A 20,210-nucleotide genomic window follows, 5' to 3' on the forward strand; every position below is an offset into this window, starting at 1 on the left:
CACAATTAAATATTCTAATTGAATGATATACCAATAAATAATAATTAATTAGGATACATTTATAAATACAACACAATTAAACAATATATTTTCAATATATGCATATGCACTTTTTATTATAATGTCTTATAATTATTATAAGAAATTGATATGTATTGCATGTATATTGCTTTACCTTTTTCAGCACATTCTGGAAATCTTTCTGTCCCCACATACTCCAGAGAAGAACTGCAGCAGGTCTTCTGGCTGTGTCGAATAACCTGCAAGCAAGAGAGAAACTCAGAAGGCTATCTGCTAATACACATCACATTCTTTTAGAGTACCTCTTATTCATGGGTGAATATCACACAACAGAGTCATTTGTCATTTATGCCATCGTTTCACTGTCATACGTGTATTTTCCTTTGGAAACACTTACATATTTGAACTCAGTGAGGTCAGAGAGTCGATGAGTTTGGAGTTCAACAGCTTCTTGCCAGCGTCAGGCTCTGCCAGCATGAGTGTGTGCATCACGCGGCACGCCGTGGCGATGGAGCTGTCCGAGTCAATCATCTTCGGGGTCACAGCCGAGAGCATGGAGCTGACTTTGGGAAGAACATCCTTGGCTGTGGTTGACGACGACAACAACAACAACAACATGAAAATGCTGCAATGTTTAAGTTGGCGTGCAAGTTTTAATGCTTTGGCTTTTTTCTATTGGAGGAAGACAACATATAATAAGTAAGCTGGCCTCGATATGACTTACCTCTATATTGCTTGTATTAAACAAAACAAAAAAATAAGTAATATCACTCTAACATGTCATATGTACGATTCACTTGCTTTTAGCGTGGCAAGTCATGGCCTTGAGATCATTTTGTCGAGGTAACAACATCATTATGTCGTGGCCATGCGATGTAAAGTCATATGTTGAGGGAATGACATCAACGAGTTAGATGCGTAAACAACCTGCGCAAACATAGCAACCTGGAATTATCAGAAATGAATAGGTCTATAATCATATTTAAGCGAAATGAAGAAATGATCAGCCATTGAAGAGGAGTGGACCAACATTCCACAGGCCACAATCAACAACCTGATCAACTCTTTGCGAAGGAGATGTGTTGCACTGCGTGAGGCAAATGGTGGTCACACCAGATACTGACTGGTTTTCGTGGAAAATACAATATATCGTCGCTGTCCGATGAAAACCACGTATGTCCATTTTGCCGATTTTGAGATTTTTCGACGGATTGAATGTCCAGGTTCATTTCCGTATACAGTATGCTTCACATATCTAAATGGCCAATGAAAAGTTGTGAAATCATGTCATCTGATTTTCACGTATATCCATTTGGTGTCAAAGCTGCCAATCACGCCGCGTATCTCCCGCCCTGTGGAAGCATCTCGCCGGTCTCGTGAAACATAGCCTGGTGAGACAATGACTTTCCTTCATCGAGGTAAACGTTTCCCCCCTGACGCCAGACGTACGTCTAGGAGTGACAAAATTACGGTAGGACTGTACAAACAAAGTATCTGTCTGGCATTACCATGTCAGTGTATTGATTCATTGTCCCTTCATAGTTTGCAAGAGACATTTAATACATTTATAATTAATATTAAATAAACTAAGCGTATTTAATAAACTAAGACGTAGGCTATTTAATAAACTGAGCGTATTCCTCTGTCAATATGAAACGCGACTTGGCCATTCTAATTAATGATCGGAAGAACGCGTATCTGTAACATATCCTATGCCTGCCGTTTCCATCTACCCACCACCAGAGGTCACCATTAAGACTTTTTCACTGCACACAGTTACATGTTACCCTGGACTACATTTCCCAGGTTTCATTGCTCCTAATTAGTTCCACACCTGTATTCAATCACAAGGACTATAAAACACTGATGCACAAGCTCACTGATTGCAGAGTATTGTTAGCACATGTTGCTGTTTAGCTGATAGCTTCTTTACGGAGCCAACCGTGTTCTTAGTCTGTTCTAGTCTTACTCTGTGTTTTGATCCTAGCCTGGTTTCCTGTGTTCTGCCTGCTCTCTGCCTGCCCTGGACTCTTGCTCGCCTTTGATTATCTCTATTTGTCTTGCCCTGTTTGGATACTGTTTGCCTCTCGCCTGGACCTTAGCCTGGAAGTCAGATTATCCTCTTGCCTTGTCCCCTGGATGAAGTTATCTGGTTGATGACCCTTGCCTGTCCCTGGAATGCTCTTTGTCTTGTCCATATCATGCCTGTTTGCCTTGGTTTGAGCCCTGTCTGTTATTGACACATCTTTAATAAAAGCTTTGCATATGGATCCGCACGCCTCTCATCTCAGTCCCTCCGTAACAGAATACTCTGCCACCCGAGGATCCAGCGACTTCTCTAAAGAACACTGGTCAGGTATGAACCTTGCAAGACAGTTATTGGCCCTAGAACAGGGTATGCGACCGCTAGAGGTATATATTCAGGAGTATTTGGATTTAGCATATTTTTCTGATCTGCCTGATTGTGTTCTCATTGACTTCTTCTGTGAAGGCATAAATCCACCCTTAAAGTCTCGATTAATCCATGAGGGTCCTCGTACATCGCTCAGTCATTTTCTGGATTATGCTCTACTGATAACTGGCTCTTTTTTCACTGTGGGGGTCGCAGAGCCTCCTCACGTCTCAGCAGACCTTCCAGAGTCTCGTGTCGTCTCAGCAGACCTTCCAGAGTCTCGTGTCGTCTCAGCAGACCTTCCAGAGTCTCGTGTCGTCTCAGCAGACCTTCCAGAGTCTCGTGTCGTCTCAGCAGACCTTCCAGAGTCTCGTGTCGTCTCAGCAGACCTTCCAGAGTCTCGTGTCGTCTCAGCAGACCTTCCAGAGTCTCGTGTCGTCTCAGCAGACCTTCCAGAGTCTCGTGTCGTCTCAGCAGACCTTCCAGAGTCTCGTGTCGTCTCAGCAGACCTTCCAGAGTCTCGTGTCGTCTCAGCAGACCTTCCAGAGTCTCGTGTCGTCTCAGCAGACCTTCCAGAGTCTCGTGTCGTCTCAGCAGACCTTCCAGAGTCTCGTGTCGTCTCAGCAGACCTTCCAGAGTCTCGTGTCGTCTCAGCAGACCTTCCAGAGTCTCGTGTCGTCTCAGCAGACCTTCCAGAGTCTCGTGTCGTCTCAGCAGACCTTCCAGAGTCTCGTGTCGTCTCAGCAGACCTTCCAGAGTCTCGTGTCGTCTCAGCAGACCTTCCAGAGTCTCGTGTCGTCTCAGCAGACCTTCCAGAGTCTCGTGTCGTCTCAGCAGACCTTCCAGAGTCTCGTGTCGTCTCAGCAGACCTTCCAGAGTCTCGTGTCGTCTCAGCAGACCTTCCAGAGTCTCGTGTCGTCTCCGCAGACCTTCCAGAGCCTCCTCACGGCAGGTCTGCCACCTCAGAACCCTCATCTGATCTGTCAGGGGAAACCGTTATGCGTCAAAGGTTGGCATCCAGCGTGGAGGATCCACCGCTGGCATCAGTACGCACCGCTGGGATCCCCGAACCGATTCATTCTAGCCCTCCTGCTCCTGAACTTATTCCCCTGTCGGCAGCGCTCCCCATGATGGGGATCGCTTTATGGTGTATCTGGGCTTCGTATACCACTGCTGAATATCCAGAGGTGGCGGCAGATGCTGCAGAATCTTATGAGATGGTATTCGCTTCAGCTCCTGGCGCAGTGGTGACGTATAGCAATGAATTCTCGTCTTGTTTTGAATTGGCAACGGAGGCCGTTTGTGAAATTTTGTCCTGTATCGACCCACCCGCAGAGGCTGTCTCTGAACTTTCATTCTGTTGTGAACCAGCTCTGGAGGCCGACTATGAACTCTTGTCATGTCCTAGACCAGCCATGGAGACCATTTCTGAACCCTTGTTGTCCTGTCCTGAAACCGCTTCAGAGGCTGTTTATGAACTGTCAACCTGTCTTGACCCGGCCACAAAGGCCATCTATGAACTGTCATCCTGTTCTGAACCAGCCAAGCAGACAGTCAATGAATTATTGTACCTTCATGAACTGACCACAGAGGTCCTAAATGAACCGTTTTTCTGTCCTGCTAGTCCTGTCACAACCCTAGAAATGGTACAGGAGTTTCCTGTCGGTTCCAGTAGCTTTGTCATAACCGAAGATTCCACAAATGTCTTATCTGACTATCCTGTTCCTACCCATGAGTCTAATTATGAACTGTCTACCCATCCAGTTCTCTCAAATGTGTCTGATTTTGAACTATCTGTCTTGCCAGTTTCAGTCAATGTTTTTAGTTTTGAGCAGTCTAGTTATTCAGTTCCTATCAACACACTCCATTTCGAAATATCTGCCTATAATGAATCTGTCTCTGAATTTTCTGCAAGTCCAATTTCCTTCAATGATCCAATGTGTGATTTGTCAGCCGGTCTAGTTTCAATCAATGCTTGTGATTCTGAATTGTTTCCCCATTCTGTTTTCCCCATCAAGTCTGATTTTGAACCACCTATCTGCCTAGTTTCCATTCATAAACCCGATTTTGAACTCTCCGTTCATCCAGTCACTCCCAAAGAGATTCTGATTGAACTCATTGCATTTCCTGTCTCGGTCCTTGGGGCCGTGGATACATTGTCTGTGTTTTATGTCTCAGTTTTCCTTAGGTTTCAGTCTTTACCATGGGTCCCTTATCCATCTGGGCCACCGTGGTGGTTCACTTGCATACTCTGGTGGTCTTCAACCCAGCTTGTTCTGCTATGGTCACCTGTCCAGCCCGCTTCGTCCTGGCCCTGGTCGTCTGTCCAGCCCGCTTCGTCCTGGCCCTGGTCGTCTGTCCAGCCCGCTTTGTCCTGGCCCTGGCCGTCTGTCCAGCCCGCTTCGTCCTGGCCCTGGTTGTCTGTCCAGCATGCTTCGTCCTGGCCCTGGTCGTCTGTCCAGCCCGCTTCATCCTGGTCGTCTGTCCAGCCCGCTTCGTCCTGGCCCTGGTCGTCTGTCCAGCCTGCTTCGTCCTGGCCTCTTGCTCAACCTACTCCGCCTTGGCTTCCTGATCTGACTCTGTCTTCAGTCTTACTCCCACCACATGGTCCTGGCCCTCCGTCCCTTCTCCTGTTCTGTTTCGCGTCTGGAAGCCGCTCCTTGGAGGGGGGTTCTGTAACATATCCTATGCCTGCCGTTTCCATCTACCCACCACCAGAGGTCACCATTAAGACTTTTTCACTGCACACAGTTACATGTTACCCTGGACTACATTTCCCAGGTTTCATTGCTCCTAATTAGTTCCACACCTGTATTCAATCACAAGGACTATAAAACACTGATGCACAAGCTCACTGATTGCAGAGTATTGTTAGCACATGTTGCTGTTTAGCTGATAGCTTCTTTACGGAGCCAACCGTGTTCTTAGTCTGTTCTAGTCTTACTCTGTGTTTTGATCCTAGCCTGGTTTCCTGTGTTCTGCCTGCTCTCTGCCTGCCCTGGACTCTTGCTCGCCTTTGATTATCTCTATTTGTCTTGCCCTGTTTGGATACTGTTTGCCTCTCGCCTGGACCTTAGCCTGGAAGTCAGATTATCCTCTTGCCTTGTCCCCTGGATGAAGTTATCTGGTTGATGACCCTTGCCTGTCCCTGGAATGCTCTTTGTCTTGTCCATATCATGCCTGTTTGCCTTGGTTTGAGCCCTGTCTGTTATTGACACATCTTTAATAAAAGCTTTGCATATGGATCCGCACGCCTCTCATCTCAGTCCCTCCGTAACAGTATCGACCACTGTTACTGTAAAATATGCACGTATGTCCATTTAAACTCAATTTTGGTCAAATGTGGATTATATCATTACACTGGCAAACATGTAAAGATGCCGTACCAACTACATTCAACTGAAATACAGTGTTTTTTTCACTTCCTGAAAAGTAACCGTTTTGGACATACGTGAGTTTCATCGGGCAGCGACGATATGTTAAAGGCCCACTGAAATCAAAATAAACTTTTTTAGCTTTTAGTATGATTATCTTAGCCTTAAGGTTATGAATAAGCTAGTGTGTTCCAAAACAATGACAAATTAGCATTTAGGAGATATAAGCATTCAAAACTTACAGTCTCTCACTTCCGTTAAAGGATTAGTTCACTTTCAAATAAACTTTTGCTTATAATTTACTCACCCCTTTGTCATCCAAGATATCCATGTCTTTCTGTCTTCAGTCGAAAAGAAATTAAGATTTTTGATGAAAAGATTTCAGGATATTTCTCCATAAAATGGAAGTCAATAGACTCCATATGGTTCAAGGTCCAAATGAGAGGTTCAGTACAGCTTCAAAAGGGCTTTAAACCACATCAAACGGTACCAGACGATCAATAAGGGTCTTTCGTAAAAATCTAACGATTTTTACGAAATTCAAAAACATAAATGCCGCTGTGGCGCGAGATCGCTCTGGCTCAGCTCAGCTCAAGAGAACCGGCAGAGCGGAGCAAACATGAACGGATCTTCTCTTTCCGCCTTATACCAGTTACAGCGCGAAATAAACACGAATGAGCTTCTGAAAGTGTGTTAAAAGATACAGGACAACTTACCGAAATCCATATCATGTCACATAGAATAGCTCAATCAGTGTTTCAATTCAACCGCAGAAAGACGTAAGTAAAACGGTTTGTAAACAATGTCATGTAACGTCACATTTTCCTCAGAAAAACCATATCCAATGTCCATAAACTCGTTAGTCAGCTAGAAAATTTTACTCTAGAGAGAAGCCTTTTGCTAGTTATATGCACCACATTACATAGGATATTCATTGTCAATGTTCTTCAATATTTAATGCATATGTATGAATAAATCTGGCACGTTTTTATGCAGCCACCATTTAAATGTTTATATTTCAAAAACCTAATTGGAGTAGAAATATGATTATGTAATTGTAAAGTTAATAGTATAACTTAATTATTATATATATATATATAAAAAAAACATAATTTAGTGTCATTTGAGTGTTTGTATACAAATCTGTTAATTTGTACCTTCAATATTAGTAGGCTAATGTAGTATCAACTGACTCCCATAGTTTACAACATTAGTTCAGAAATTAGTTTTCCTTGAGAAAATGTTCCATGTATTATACCTGATACATATCCAAAATAATCGATATTGAATTGAATCGAAAATCGAATCGAATCGAAAGCTTGTGAATCTAAATCGAATCGAATTGTGAAATTGGTCTCAATACCCAGCCCTATGAAAAACGGTTAGATTCAGAAGAAATTAGCTTTAAAAAAACAGAAAGGCTAGTCAAACTGTGCGAAATAACGAAATGCTATTGGCTGTTTTAAAAAAAGGGGAGGAGCTGCTAACAGCTGGAGCCGTTTCAATGGGAATTACGTCAACACATTGAATAATACTGCACGTTCCAAGGCACTTCAGTGGGCCTATAAAGGGTTAGCTCACCCAAAAATGAAAATTTTTGGGTGAGCCGCGTGGAGCAGTTATCTGACGGACAGATTCACTTTTTATGGACTTCAAAAACAGAGCAACTATGAACTGTTGTAATAATCATCCAATCATAAACTCATAAGCATTTGCCTATTTAAATCCAAACAGAGACTCTATTTTTGTCTGTTAATATTAATAAATGCCGCATTAAAAGCAATTTCACATGACATATATGTTAGATACAAGATACAACATATAGGGATCATACCAGATGGATTAATTAGTTTAGTAAATACTGTCATTATGTTTATTATGTCATTATGTTCAGAGAATGCATTGGGTAAGAGATGTTGTTATTTTTTCTGCCCCTGGGGTTTCAGTTGACATTCTGCTGGTGTCAGTTTAGTGCCACAAATCACACACTCAGACCTGCTGTTGAGTGAGTGAGCGACAATTGTAGGAGTTCTGCAAGTATGTAAAGCGAGCAGAGTTTCAGGGTGAGGTTACACCAGCCATTCGGAGGTTCCTACTTAAATTGGAATATCCACAATAGAAGCTTAGCAACTAATAGCTGGTTTGTAACCAACTCTGTACTTTATTTGGTTGCACCATTTGTTTTTTAAGGCAGAGCATAGCAGAGCGAAGCCTAGGGCTGCAATTATGTCGATTATGTAAATTAGCCGATTTGTGTGGGACGTTCGACAACAGTATATCTCTGGTCACGCATTTTGAACTTCGTTTTACTCCAAAGCAAAGAGTGAAAAATACATTTTCCGTGAGTATATCGGGGCCTTAAGTGTTAAAAAAGACTCTTACCCATAGTACCCCGTAGAGATGACACCCGGGACAAGTTGCCCACTAAGGACAAGGCGGTCTTCTGTAGGCCAGGGTTTGCAGAACTGAGCAGGGGGGAAATGACAGACAGGCCTTGCAGATTCTCTATGATGTTTTGACTCATCAAAGTGGACACCTGCACAGAGGTCCAATCAAAATATAAGATTTTTATATAAAAGAATTTTAAATATAAGAATAGCTTTTCCACAAGCAGAGCATTTGGAGGGGTTTCAAATTTAAGGTGATTTAAGACCCTTTTTATGACACGCACAAATAAAATGAATATGGGCAGGGCAATGTCTATGGTAACATGTTAAACCTCTGGTGCTCTTCTGTAAACTTTGAAAGAAAAATGTCACTTTTTAGTTTTTTTAAAGAAGTTTTTTACTTCATTGTAATGGTTCGAAACTTGGTAATGTGAAGGCCAAAATTTTTTTTAAATTAATGGACATGATTAGAAAAGGTAGTCACACTTGTACTCCTTGCGGTCAAAAATCACCGCTTTGGAAATGAATGGGAAATTAATTTCATCTAGTGGAAACTTTTGCTGTTACACCGAAACAAAATCTTACTGAAAGCTCAAATTTGGTACATAACTTGTTTAGATTTATGGCTTTGACCTTCTGTGCATTTTTCATAACAATAAATGTAAAACTCTATATTGGGTTGCACCAACAAGGATTAATCTTAAATCTAGATTAAATCAAGGTTTATCTAATAATTCTGTTGCACCAAACTTTAAACCTCATTTAAAAATAAGCAGGCTTACATTTAAACCATGACTTTAATCCTGGATTTATTTTCACAATAAACCTGGATTAACTTTAATCCTGTTGCTCCATCACTTTAAACTCAATTATGGATTAATTTTAAACTTACATGTGAGGAGGTTTAAATAAAGTAAAGTGCACCTACAATTAAACTATGCGGATGATTGAACAGAGATAGAAACAGTGGGTGTGTCGTCAGGTCTCAGATAGGTGTTTATTACTAATAAAAATGAAAAATAAAGCGAATTGAGCCGTTAGAGTGTGAATGCCGTGACGACCCGTGAGTTTACGCCTACTATCGAGTCCGGGATGCGGATCCGTCACTCACCTCGGTGTCGGACGAACAAAAGAAGAGAGCAGTATATTTAGCATTGATGGCAGTGGTGAAGATGAGGTGAGCGCCAGTGATCGCGGCCGCACCTCGCGTTTCTCATGCCTGCTCCACGCGTGGCTGCTGCGCGGCGATCAAACAGGATGGGCGGGCCTGAGATAGTCACTCCGCAAATCATGACAGTTGTTTTGTCATAAATTACGCTGCCACAATATCCTACTCCATTATTAAATTATATATTTTACGCACGCGTTGTTTTCATTGCTTGATCAGTAGGCTAACGGTCTCTCTGTAACGCTTTATAAAGACAGCTGACATTTTACAAGTTTATTTCCTTTATTGGCAAGGGCTATGTCAGAGAGAGATTTTCTGGTGGTCAATAAATAAGGAAACTGAATATTAGTATTGTTGCTGTCAATGGCGGCGAAAATGAATCGTAAATGGAGGTTTTAATCGCAGGTTAAATTCTAATCCCCGATTTGTTAATCTGGGTTTAAAATTAAGTGGTGCAACACAACTCGATTTAAAATAAAGCCTAGATCAACAAATCCTAGATTAGCTCTAAACTGAGTTTAATTTAAAACTTGTTGGTGCAACCCACCCTATAACTTTTTTAAGTTCACTTTCTTTTTCTCCAATATAATCTGCCAAATGTTGTCTTTAAAAAGAGACCAATCTTAAGTATTTGCTCCAAAGCATTCAAGATTTATGATAAATTGGACATTTCTGAAATTCTATGCTCAAAAAAATGAAAATGAACTAGTTTGCAGGTATGATACAAACACAATAAAGAAAATGCCATAATGAATCAACAGTAGATCATAAGGAATCGCTTGGCAAATGTGCAGTACTCATATTTATTTAATTAAATCATAGAATGTTTAATAATCACATTGAAGGGATAGTTCACCCAAAAATGAAAATTACCCCATGATTTACTCAACCTCAAGCCATCCTAGGTGTATATGACATATATGGGGGGGGCACATAGACCCATAAAGGCTGAATAATCTGAAGCGAATCGATGGGCTCCCATTCACTGCCATTATAAAGCTTAGAAGAGATTTTTTAATGTAACTCTGATTGTATTCGTCTGAAAGAACAATGTCATATACACCTAGGATGGCTTGAGGCTGGGTGAGTAACTCACTGAGTCATTTTCATTTTTGGGTGAACTATCCCTTTAAGCCATATCGCGATTCCTGTTTTTTTGTCTTGAAATGTCCTTTCTTATACAATTAAGACTTTTTATGGCCTTAAATTGAATACAACTGAATTTATTCCGCTGGGTTGTCAAGTTCAGTTTGAAATACGTATTCCCAGTATAAGCACATACGGGGGTCTTTGAAGCAGTGAGGTTCTGCAGAGCTCCACAGCACGCCTCCAGAGTGGCCTCGTTCTGACTGAACTCCAGCAGAGACAGGTACAGCTGCAGGGACTTTTGGTGGTACAACCAGTTCACGCCTTTAGGCTCAGCCACCAACATGGCTGGGAAGCTGAACTCCTGATCACAAAACAAAGTGTGAATGTATTAAACACGCCTTTTAAACACTAAAAAACGTACAAACTATCCAAACTACTGTGTGGTTAATGATAAAACAAAACTAGCTGAAAAGACCATATTTTTATGAATGACATGGTTTTCCATGTTGGTTCAGGTTAGTTAGGTGTTGTTTGGTGCAGGTCTACCAGCATATCTATGGCAACGACCAGCTGGTTGGAGGACTAGTTCACCCAAGCTGAAAATTCTCTCATCATTTAACGCCTGTTCACAACAAGAACAATAAGTGTAAAAATAACTATAACGATAACTATTTTTAACATCCACACGATAGTGTGTGTCCTGCAAGACTGTTTAATGGATTTGTTCACTTCAGAGTTAAAATTTCCTGATAATTCACTCACCCCCAGGTCATCCAAGATGTTCATGTCTTTCTTTCTTCAGTCGAAAAGAAATGAAGGATTTTGAGGAAAACATTCCAGGATTTTTCTCCATATAATGGACTTCAACGGCAACCAAGAGGTTGAAGGTTCAAATTGCAGTTTCAATGCAGCTTCAAAGGGCTCTACGCGATCCCAGACGATGAATAAGGGTCTCATCTAGCGAAACGGTCATTTTCTAAAAGAAAATTTTATTTATATACTTTTTAACCACAAATTGTCTTTATGTCATCATGTTGGAAAGGTCAAGTGTGACGTGACGTTCATCGGTGTACTCCGGTTCAAAAAGGTAGTGTAGGGAGAGAAACTCAATCTCATTTTCTCCTTCAACTTCAAAATTATTAATTGTTTCACCTTTTTTTTTTTTGTAAAGGACTTAGTCCTTGCACGTTCGCTGTGTAAACACTGGGGCAGTGCTTCCGCCTACGTCACGCATGACCTTTCCAATGTGCTTTCGTAAGTCGTGAAGTCTTGGCCAGTGCCAAGACAGGCATTTGTGGTTAAAAAGTATATAAAATTGTTTTTTTAAATGAGACCCTAGATCTTCTGGGATCGTGTAGAGCCCTTTGAGGCTGCATTGAAACTGCAATTTGAACCTTCAACCTGTTGGTTGCCGTTGAAGTCCACTATGTGGAGAAAAAATCCTGGAATGTTTTCCTCAGAATCCTTCATTTCTTTTCGACTTAAGAAAGAAAGACATAAACATGCTGGATGACATGGGGGTGAGTAAATTATCAGGAAATTTTAATTCTGAAGAGAACTACTCCTTTAACTCCACCTTTAGACATACACTCACACACTTCCCTAAGCACTTCCCCTTAGAGGAATCCCTGCCACCATTTTGAAGTGCATTTACGAAGTGAGCGAGGGAAGCTAATTTGGACAGACCCTCGAGCCCTTGATTTTGACCAAGGGAGTGAGTCTACTCAGCATGTACACTTAAGGCAGATCCATAGACCACAATGCAACACGACTGTGACGTCACAGCAGATTGCGCTTAATTTACCCACACAACTCTAGTGTATGACGTTGGATTTATTTTGACATTTAACTGCATAATTCTTGTAGCTTAGCCTGGATGCCAGTCGAACTTAGCCCCTCCCACAACATTTGATGTCGGGAAGTTCGGTCTGGACTTGATCCGTTGTGGAGCAACTATGCCCAAACAGAAGCTGTGCGGACCATTCAGATTGTCAGGGCGTGCTTTATACGATGATGGACAGATGATCAACAGTAACGTAATCATCCACATCACCAAAGACCGCTTGGGTTGAATTTGTTCTAATCCTAAACGGAGAACTTGTTCGTATATGCATTCACCTTTACTATTTCTCTCTGAAATGTTGATCGTGTTGGTAAGTACTCTGTGTATCCTTAAATCTTTTTTACAAAACCGGCAAAGATTGTAAAGATTCTACTTCTTCCAGCGTGCGTGCAGACAGGGTTGCCAGGTTTCCACAACAAAACCCGCCCAATTGCTACTCAAAACTAGCCCAAAACAAGCCCAATAGCTCCCCGGGGGGGTTCTCCAGAAAAAAATGGCATTTGGAGGGTAAAATGTGTGTTTTTTGGCAGGGTAAGCCTGCTAAAATTCGCATTCCTGGGTCTAAATGTCAAAAACAGCCTGCGGGAAAATCGCTGACTTGGCAACACTGTGTGCAGTTGAGTTCTGTTGACATTTGACAACTAATGTTAATTGTCACTCCGTTGCTCTGATTGGTTGTAGGTCTATCCAATTGAGGTCTTTCCTGGTTCGGTTAAAACACGCCCCATAATCACAGCCCAATGGAGCAGTATCAGACTCATATTCTGACTAGAATTGAGTATGACAACATCAGGCTACTTGTAGCTACCTGAAGCTGACTGTTTTTACACAGTTACAGTTTATTGTATTGTTATCATTTTCGTTTGTGTATTTTTTTCATATTTTCTCCAACAGCCCGAGCATACATACAAGCCAATAGGATGGTGCAGAAAACAAATTCATTTCGTTCCACTCAAGCACATTTCAAGGGTTCTGCCAGTAGTGGGTACTCATGCAACAAAAGCAATGATGTACATCCATAAACAAGACAGGGAACTTTGTGAGGGAAGGGCATCAAAAGTTGGACTTAAAAGCAGCCCAGTTCTGTCATCTGCTGCTTTAAATGCTTAAAAGCAGGATGGATTCTGATTGGTTGACTTTTTTTTTTTTTCTGAAAGTGATTATAACAATATTGTTTCTCTGTACCGTAATCGTTATAGTTGTGATGTGGGCTATTCTTTTACATTTAGAAATGTTTTTAGAAATATATCTTTATCGTTATCATCCTTGGTGTGAACTGTCCTTTACTCGCATTTAAAAACATATAGAGACATAAAATAGCTTTGTGTGAATGATTTATACAGAAATTGGACTGACTCAATGAACCACTAACTCTTTCCCCGCCAAACACAGAAATCATTATTTGTGAGAAACCACTTCACTGTTATACGGTAGGAGGTGCTATAAAACATCTTCTGAAAGAGTTCAGAATCTCCTGATCAAAGCATGTGTGAAGAAGATGCAGAAACAAGCGATATCATATGTAATCATATGCATATGTAAAATAACGCGATCATCAACATTAAACAGCATATAAATCAAAACTGCCTAATGTTACTAAATGAAATGTCGACCCAGGACGAGCTATAGGACTGTGAAGCTTTGGGGGTGTTGATGGACTCGATCTACTCCATCTGTGTTTTGATATGGATGTTTCTCAGCTTTTTGCTCAAAATTTTGCTTTTTTACGAAACGTACCCATATTCAAGTGTTGATAAAAAAAAACAAATGCATGAAGCTAGAATAAGGGCAGAAGGTCTGTTCTTTCCTTTGATATATTGCATGTTCAGATATTCATACAATAAAATATTCTGGGCTCAAAAGTGCTGGCATACAAAATTAATAAAAAAAACACAGGCGGGGAAAAAGTGAATAACTCACTGCTTTGAAAGATTTTCAGTGAATAACAACACACAAAACTATTCAGTGACTTTACAAAGCGTGAAAGTCCCAGGAGCCTAATATTTCTCCTTTTGTTTTACACAGAAAGTCATACGCATTTGGAATGTAATAATGAGTTTTAATTTTTAGGTGAACTAATCCTTTATGCTAAGTCAGCATCCCATGACCAGCATTCGAAACATACTGCATGCTAGTTGTTTTACCAGGAACAGCTTGTACCTTTTGAGTCTTGCTGCTCTTGGAGGAGAAGATGCTCTTTTTGGTCGTGCTCTCTTGTGCTCGTGGGCTCACATCAGGGACGGAGACCTGTGGGAAGTGATCAGGAGCCTCTTTCTCCAGCTGGTAGCTCAGGTTATGGAGTATACAGAGACAGTTTTCCAATGACTGCTCCCCACATCACATAAATAAAGAGAAGCAGGACACAAAATTCACTTTCAGCTTGGTGCACTAACATTTTTGGCAACATAAATTGTTAGTAATATTTCAAAACAAACAATTACTGAACTGATACAACTTAGGTTTACTTGATTATCCAAACATTATTTGTTTTTATAAAAATCATGTTAAAATGTATCAAATATGATCCATCAGGGTTTTGAGAAACGTTCATTTGTTCTTCTCTCAATCATTATTGTACAATATTGCAATATATGTTTTGCCCACTGATAAAAACTACTGAACGTTGATAAAAATCAAATAAGTATTTGAAAATCTCATATTAATCAGACATATTACTGCAATATATTGAGAGAAAACTGATGTTTTTTTATCTTGAATATGAGCTCAATATTCTCCTATATCATACGATATGAACCATCAAATCCTGATGTATCAAATATTATACGCAACAAAAAGGTTCAATAAACAAAGTTCCCTTTCGTTCAGTCACTACGACGTACGTTAGTGACTAACGAATGGGGGTTTCGCTTAGAAGCCAATCATCTTCGAGTATTCAACAGCGCCCAATGGCAGTGCCAATGCCATGGGCATGCGGAATTTGCATGCGTAACTCCGCCCCACCTCGTGGGTATATAAGGAAGTACGCTGGCAACATCGCATTATGTTTCTGCTTTGGAGCCAAGAGGATCTCTTCACTCCTTCAAGCCTGATCTGAGTCTTCGACAGCTTTTCGAGACGAACAGCTTTCCAGAGGCGTTGGTGTTACGGCGCGTTCCAGTGATCATCATACTGCCTGCCTGCTGATCTGCGCAGTGGTCCGCTAGACAGCTGGTGTGTGGTCCCTGGGCGCTTCGGCGTTCTCTGCGAGGCTTCCTCTCCTAAAAGAGCTTACACGTGACGTGTCCTTTTCAGGATGTCTAGTCCGTGTACTTCTGGGTGTGGTCGGTCGTTATCTCCCTCTGATGGGCACACACACTGCCTGGTATGTTTGGGCTTTCAACATGCCCAGGCAGCGTTTGTGGATGAGTCATGTTCCCACTGCGGGGACATGACCATCGCGGTGTTGCGGTCAAGACTCCATGACCTTCGTAATGAAGTGAGAGTCCCCTCTACCACACCCCGATCTACGGAGTCCCAGAGGCCCAGTACTTCGGCTGGTGGTCAGGGTGACCTGACGGTTACGGTGTGGAACAAAGCCCCGACGCTCATGCCTCGGGCCACACCCCCATCTTGCACACTGCAACCCGTGAGCGTTCAGACGCAGATTGCGGGGCCGGCTCCGGCCCCCCCGCGTGTCTCGTTTGGCGCTCCAGAGGAAGATGCGATGTCGATCACCGCATCACAAGGTGGGCTCGAGTCCTCTGAGGATGATGACTCGGCTGTGCTGCCGCCTTCGGGCGCGCCAGCATTGCCCGAGTCGGACCCAGAGCTGACAGCCATGTTGTCTCGGGCAGCCGCGAGCCTAGGGATAGAGTGGAACCCTCCACCCTGTACCGAACGCTCAAGGCTCGACGATTGGTTTTTGGGAGCCCGTGCTGACAACAGTCAGTCCCCGCCCCCAATACCTTTCTTTCCCGAGCTGCATGAGGAACTCGCGCGGTCCTGGAAGTCCCTGTTGTCTTCCCGTGACCGTTCGGCGACTTCCTCCGCCTTCTCCGTCCTCGATGGGGCGGCAGCTAAAGGGTACACTGGGGTCCCTCCAGTTGAACGTTCTGTTGCGATGCAACTGTGTCCTCAGAGCGCTTCAACCTGGCGTGGTGATCCTAAGCACCCCTCCAAAGCCTGTCGATTCACATCAACCTTGGTGGCGAAATCGCACAGAGCCGCGGGGCAGGCTGCCGCTTCGCTGCATGCCATGGCGATCCTTCAGGTCTACCAGGCCAGGATCCTCAAGGACATGCACGAGGCCGGAGTTGATCCGGGGCTCTTAAATGAGCTGCGTGCCGCCACCGACCTCGCTCTCCAGGCGACGAAGGTGACCGCACGCTCCCTGGGTCAAGTGATGTCCACAAATGTGGTCCAGGAGCGTCACCTGTGGCTGAACCTGGCTGATATGCGGGACACCGAGCGGACCCGGTTCCTCGATGCCCCCATATCCCAGGCCGGCCTCTTCGGCGGGGCGGTTGAGGACTTTGCCCAACAGTTCTCAATCGCCCAGAAGCAGACTGAGGCTATCAAACACGTACTGCCCCGGCGGCCAGCTGCTGCCTCCACCCAGCCGCCGGCACAGTCGCCTCAGTCTGCTCCACGCCGAGGACGCCCTCCTAAGGCTCCCGCCCCTCCCACACGGTCCAAGCAGCAGCCTTCACCCGGGCCGGGTCGCGGAGGAAGCCATAGGAAGGCGTCCAAGTCCCCTCAGGCCGCCCCGCGCCCCGCTAAACGCCAGGTCAAGCGGCGCTCCTGAGACGGACGGCTCAGGGATGGTAAATTCTTTCGAGGAGATGGTAGCAGGACCACTCCTTCCCCCGGTGGAGGTCCGGGGGAGAATCCTTTGTTCAGCTGCTGGCCCCCGGGTCAGCAGCACCCTATTTTGGTCAAAGAAAGAATTAACACTCCCATCCCTGAGCCCACAGAGTCCGGTGATGACGGTGCGCGCCACCCACGGGTCCCGCCACTCGCATCCCACTCTGTCGCCAGCCTCCTGGCAGAGCAGACCCCAGTGGAACGTGCGTCCTTCCCTGGTCTCCTACTGGCGAAGGGTGCGATCGAACCTGTCCCTCCAGCCGAGATGAATTACGGGTTTTACAGCCCGTACTTCATTGTACCCAAAAAGACCGGTGGGCTACGGCCAATCCTGGACCTGCGCGTCTTGAACCGTTACCTTCACCGGTTTCCGTTCAAGATGTTGACAGCGAAACGCCTTTTCGAATGCGTTCGTCCACATGATTGGTTTGCAGCGATCGACCTGAAGGACGCCTACTTCCATGTCTCCATTCTACCTCGACATAGACCGTTCCTACGGTTTGCTTTCGAGGGGCGGGCATATCAGTACGCAGTTCTACCATTCGGGCTATCTCTGTCCCCTCGCGTCTTTACGAAGATTGCCGAGGCAGCCCTTGCGCCCCTTCGGCAGCACGGGGTTCGCATCCTGAATTACCTCGACGACTGGCTCATACTGGGTCACTCTCGAGAGCAGGTTTGCGGACACAGAGATTTGGTGCTCCATCACCTAGCCCGTCTGGGCCTTCGGGTCAACTGGGAGAAGAGCAAACTTTGCCCCACGCAGAGGATCTCTTTTCTCGGTATGGATATCGACTCGGTCGCCATGTGCGCGCAGCTTTCGAGCGCGCGCGCGCAGTCTCTGCTGACTTCCCTTCGTCAAATCGAGGGCAAGAGTGCGGTTCCACTGAAACTGTTTCAGAGGCTCCTGGGGCATATGGTATCTGCAGCCGCGGTAACGCCGCTCGGATTGCTTCATATGAGACCGCTTCAGCACTGGCTACGCGATCGAGTCCCGAGATGGGCATGGCGGTCTGGCACGCTCCGGGTACAAGTGACTCGGGCCTGCTTACAGACACTCACCCCGTGGTCGAACCTCAGCTTTCTACGGACCGGAGTGTCCTTAGAATGAGTTTCCAGGCATGTTGTTGTGACAACAGATGCATCATCCACGGGCTGGGGTGCCATGTGCAATGGACAAGCAGCCGCAGGCTCCTGGACAGGACCCCAGCGCCTTCTGCATGTCAATTGCCTCGAGTTACTGGCAGTACGGTTCGCCCTGCACCGCTTCCGAGCGTTGCTGAGGGGTCAACATGTACTAGTCAGGACAGACAACACGGCCGTAGTAGCGTACATCAACCACCAGGGCGGTCTACGCTCCCACCGTATGTCTCAACTCGCCCGCCATCTCATTTTGTGGAGTCAGAAGCGCCTGAGGTCCCTTCGTGCTGTCCACATCCCGGGAGACCTGAACCGTGCAGCCGACGAGCTCTCACGGATTCAGCCTCTCCCCGGAGAGTGGAGACTCCACCCCCAGACGGTCCAGCTGATATGGGAACGGTTCGGCGACGCACAGGTAGATCTGTTTGCCTCCCAGGACTCTTCCCATTGCTCCCTGTATTATTCCCTGACCGAGGGCACCCTTGGCACGGATGCACTGGCGCACAGCTGGCCGTCAGGGCTACGCAAGTATGCGTTTCCCCCAGTGAGCCTTCTTGCACGGGTACTGTGCAAGATCAGGGAGGACAAGGAGCAGGTCATGTTGGTCGCCCCGTATTGGCACGGCCAGACCTGGTTCCCAGAACTTTTACTCCTTGCGACAGCCCCTCCCTGGCCTATTCCTCTGAGACCGGACCTCCTCACTCAGAGACGGGGCACCTTTTGGCACCCGCGTCCAGCGCTCTGGAAGCTCCACGTGTGGCTTCTGGACGGGACGCGGCAGGTTTGAGTAGCCTTCCACCTGCGGTGGTCGCTACCATCACTTCCGCTAGAGCTGAGTCTACGCGACGCCTCTATGCGTTGAAGTGGAACCTCTTCGTCACATGGTGCTCTTCCCGCCAAGAAGACCCCTGGAAATGCCCGATCGGGTCCGTGGTATCGTTTCTCCAGGAGGGGGTGGAGCGAAGGCTGTCTCCCTCCACCCTTAAAGTATATGTGGCCGCAATATCTGCCTACCACGATCTCCTGGGGGACAAAAAGGTAAGTCAGAACGACCTGATCATCAGGTTCCTGAGGGGGGCGAGGAGACTGAATCCTCCTCGCTCTCCTCTCGTTCCCTCTTGGGACCTCTCAGTAGTCTTAAGTGCTCTGCAGAGGCCTCCCTTTGAGCCTTTGCGGTCGGCTGAGATTAAGTTCTTGTCTATGAAGACGGCTCTGCTGACCGCATTGGCCTCGCTTAAGAGGGTCGGGGACCTGCAAGCATTTTCGGTTGACGAAGCGTGCCTTGAGTTCTGGCCGGCCAACTCTCACGTGATCCTGAGACCCCGGCCCGGATATGTGCCCAAGGTTCCTACCACTCCGTTCCGAGATCAGGTGGTGAACCTGCAAGCGCTGCCTTTGGAGGAGGCAGACCCAGCCTTGGCATTGCTCTGTCCAGTACGCGCTCTCCGCGCCTACGTAGACATGACGCGGTGTTTCAGGACCTCAGACCAGCTCTTTGTCTGTTATGGTGGAGAGCGGAAGGGAAGTGCTCTCTCAAAGCAGAGGTTGTCTCACTGGATAGTGGACACCATTGTTTTGACGTACCAGCAGCAAGGCCGACCATGTCCCCTTTGTGTGAGGGCACACTCCACCCGGAGTGTGGCCTCCTCTTGGGCTCTAGCGCATGGCGCCTCGCTAACAGACATCTGCAGAGCTGCAGGCTGGGCGACACCCAACACATTCGCCAGATTCTACAATCTCCGAGTGGAGCTAGTGTCCGACTATATACTCGCCCCTACGGGTGGCCGGTAATGGGCCAGGCTCAGGTGTCTTCGCTTGCTCGCCATTCCACTCCTAGGACTGAATACGTGCAATATTTTTCCTCAGGTGAGCTCCCCGAGAGCCCTGAGCTCCTCCAGCACTGCTTACGCCGACATCAGTTCAGTCTGCCCTTTCGAGCCCAGACCCTCATGTCCGGCCAGGTGCTCCGTGTGCATGGTTCCCTCCGGCGACCCCC

At 45.5% G+C, this 20,210-nt stretch overlaps 1 protein-coding gene across 1 annotated transcript in view; it reads right to left on the reverse strand.

Annotated features, from left to right (window-relative positions):
- pkp1a (plakophilin 1a) overlaps window positions 1–20,210 on the reverse strand; it is a 50,468-nt gene that overhangs the window by 7,390 nt on the left and 22,868 nt on the right. Inside the window, exons 8-12 of the mRNA XM_079802962.1 lie at window positions 14,435–14,599; window positions 10,625–10,792; window positions 8,170–8,323; window positions 419–605; window positions 176–260 (exon numbers count right to left, since the gene is read on the reverse strand). Coding sequence (XP_079659088.1) covers window positions 176–260; window positions 419–605; window positions 8,170–8,323; window positions 10,625–10,792; window positions 14,435–14,599 — 759 coding nt within the window. The remainder of the gene's footprint in view (window positions 1–175; window positions 261–418; window positions 606–8,169; window positions 8,324–10,624; window positions 10,793–14,434; window positions 14,600–20,210) is intronic.

Source organism: Gobio gobio, assembly GCF_949357685.1.
Source record: "Gobio gobio genome assembly, chromosome: 21".
Taxonomy (NCBI): Eukaryota; Metazoa; Chordata; class Actinopteri; order Cypriniformes; family Gobionidae; genus Gobio; species Gobio gobio.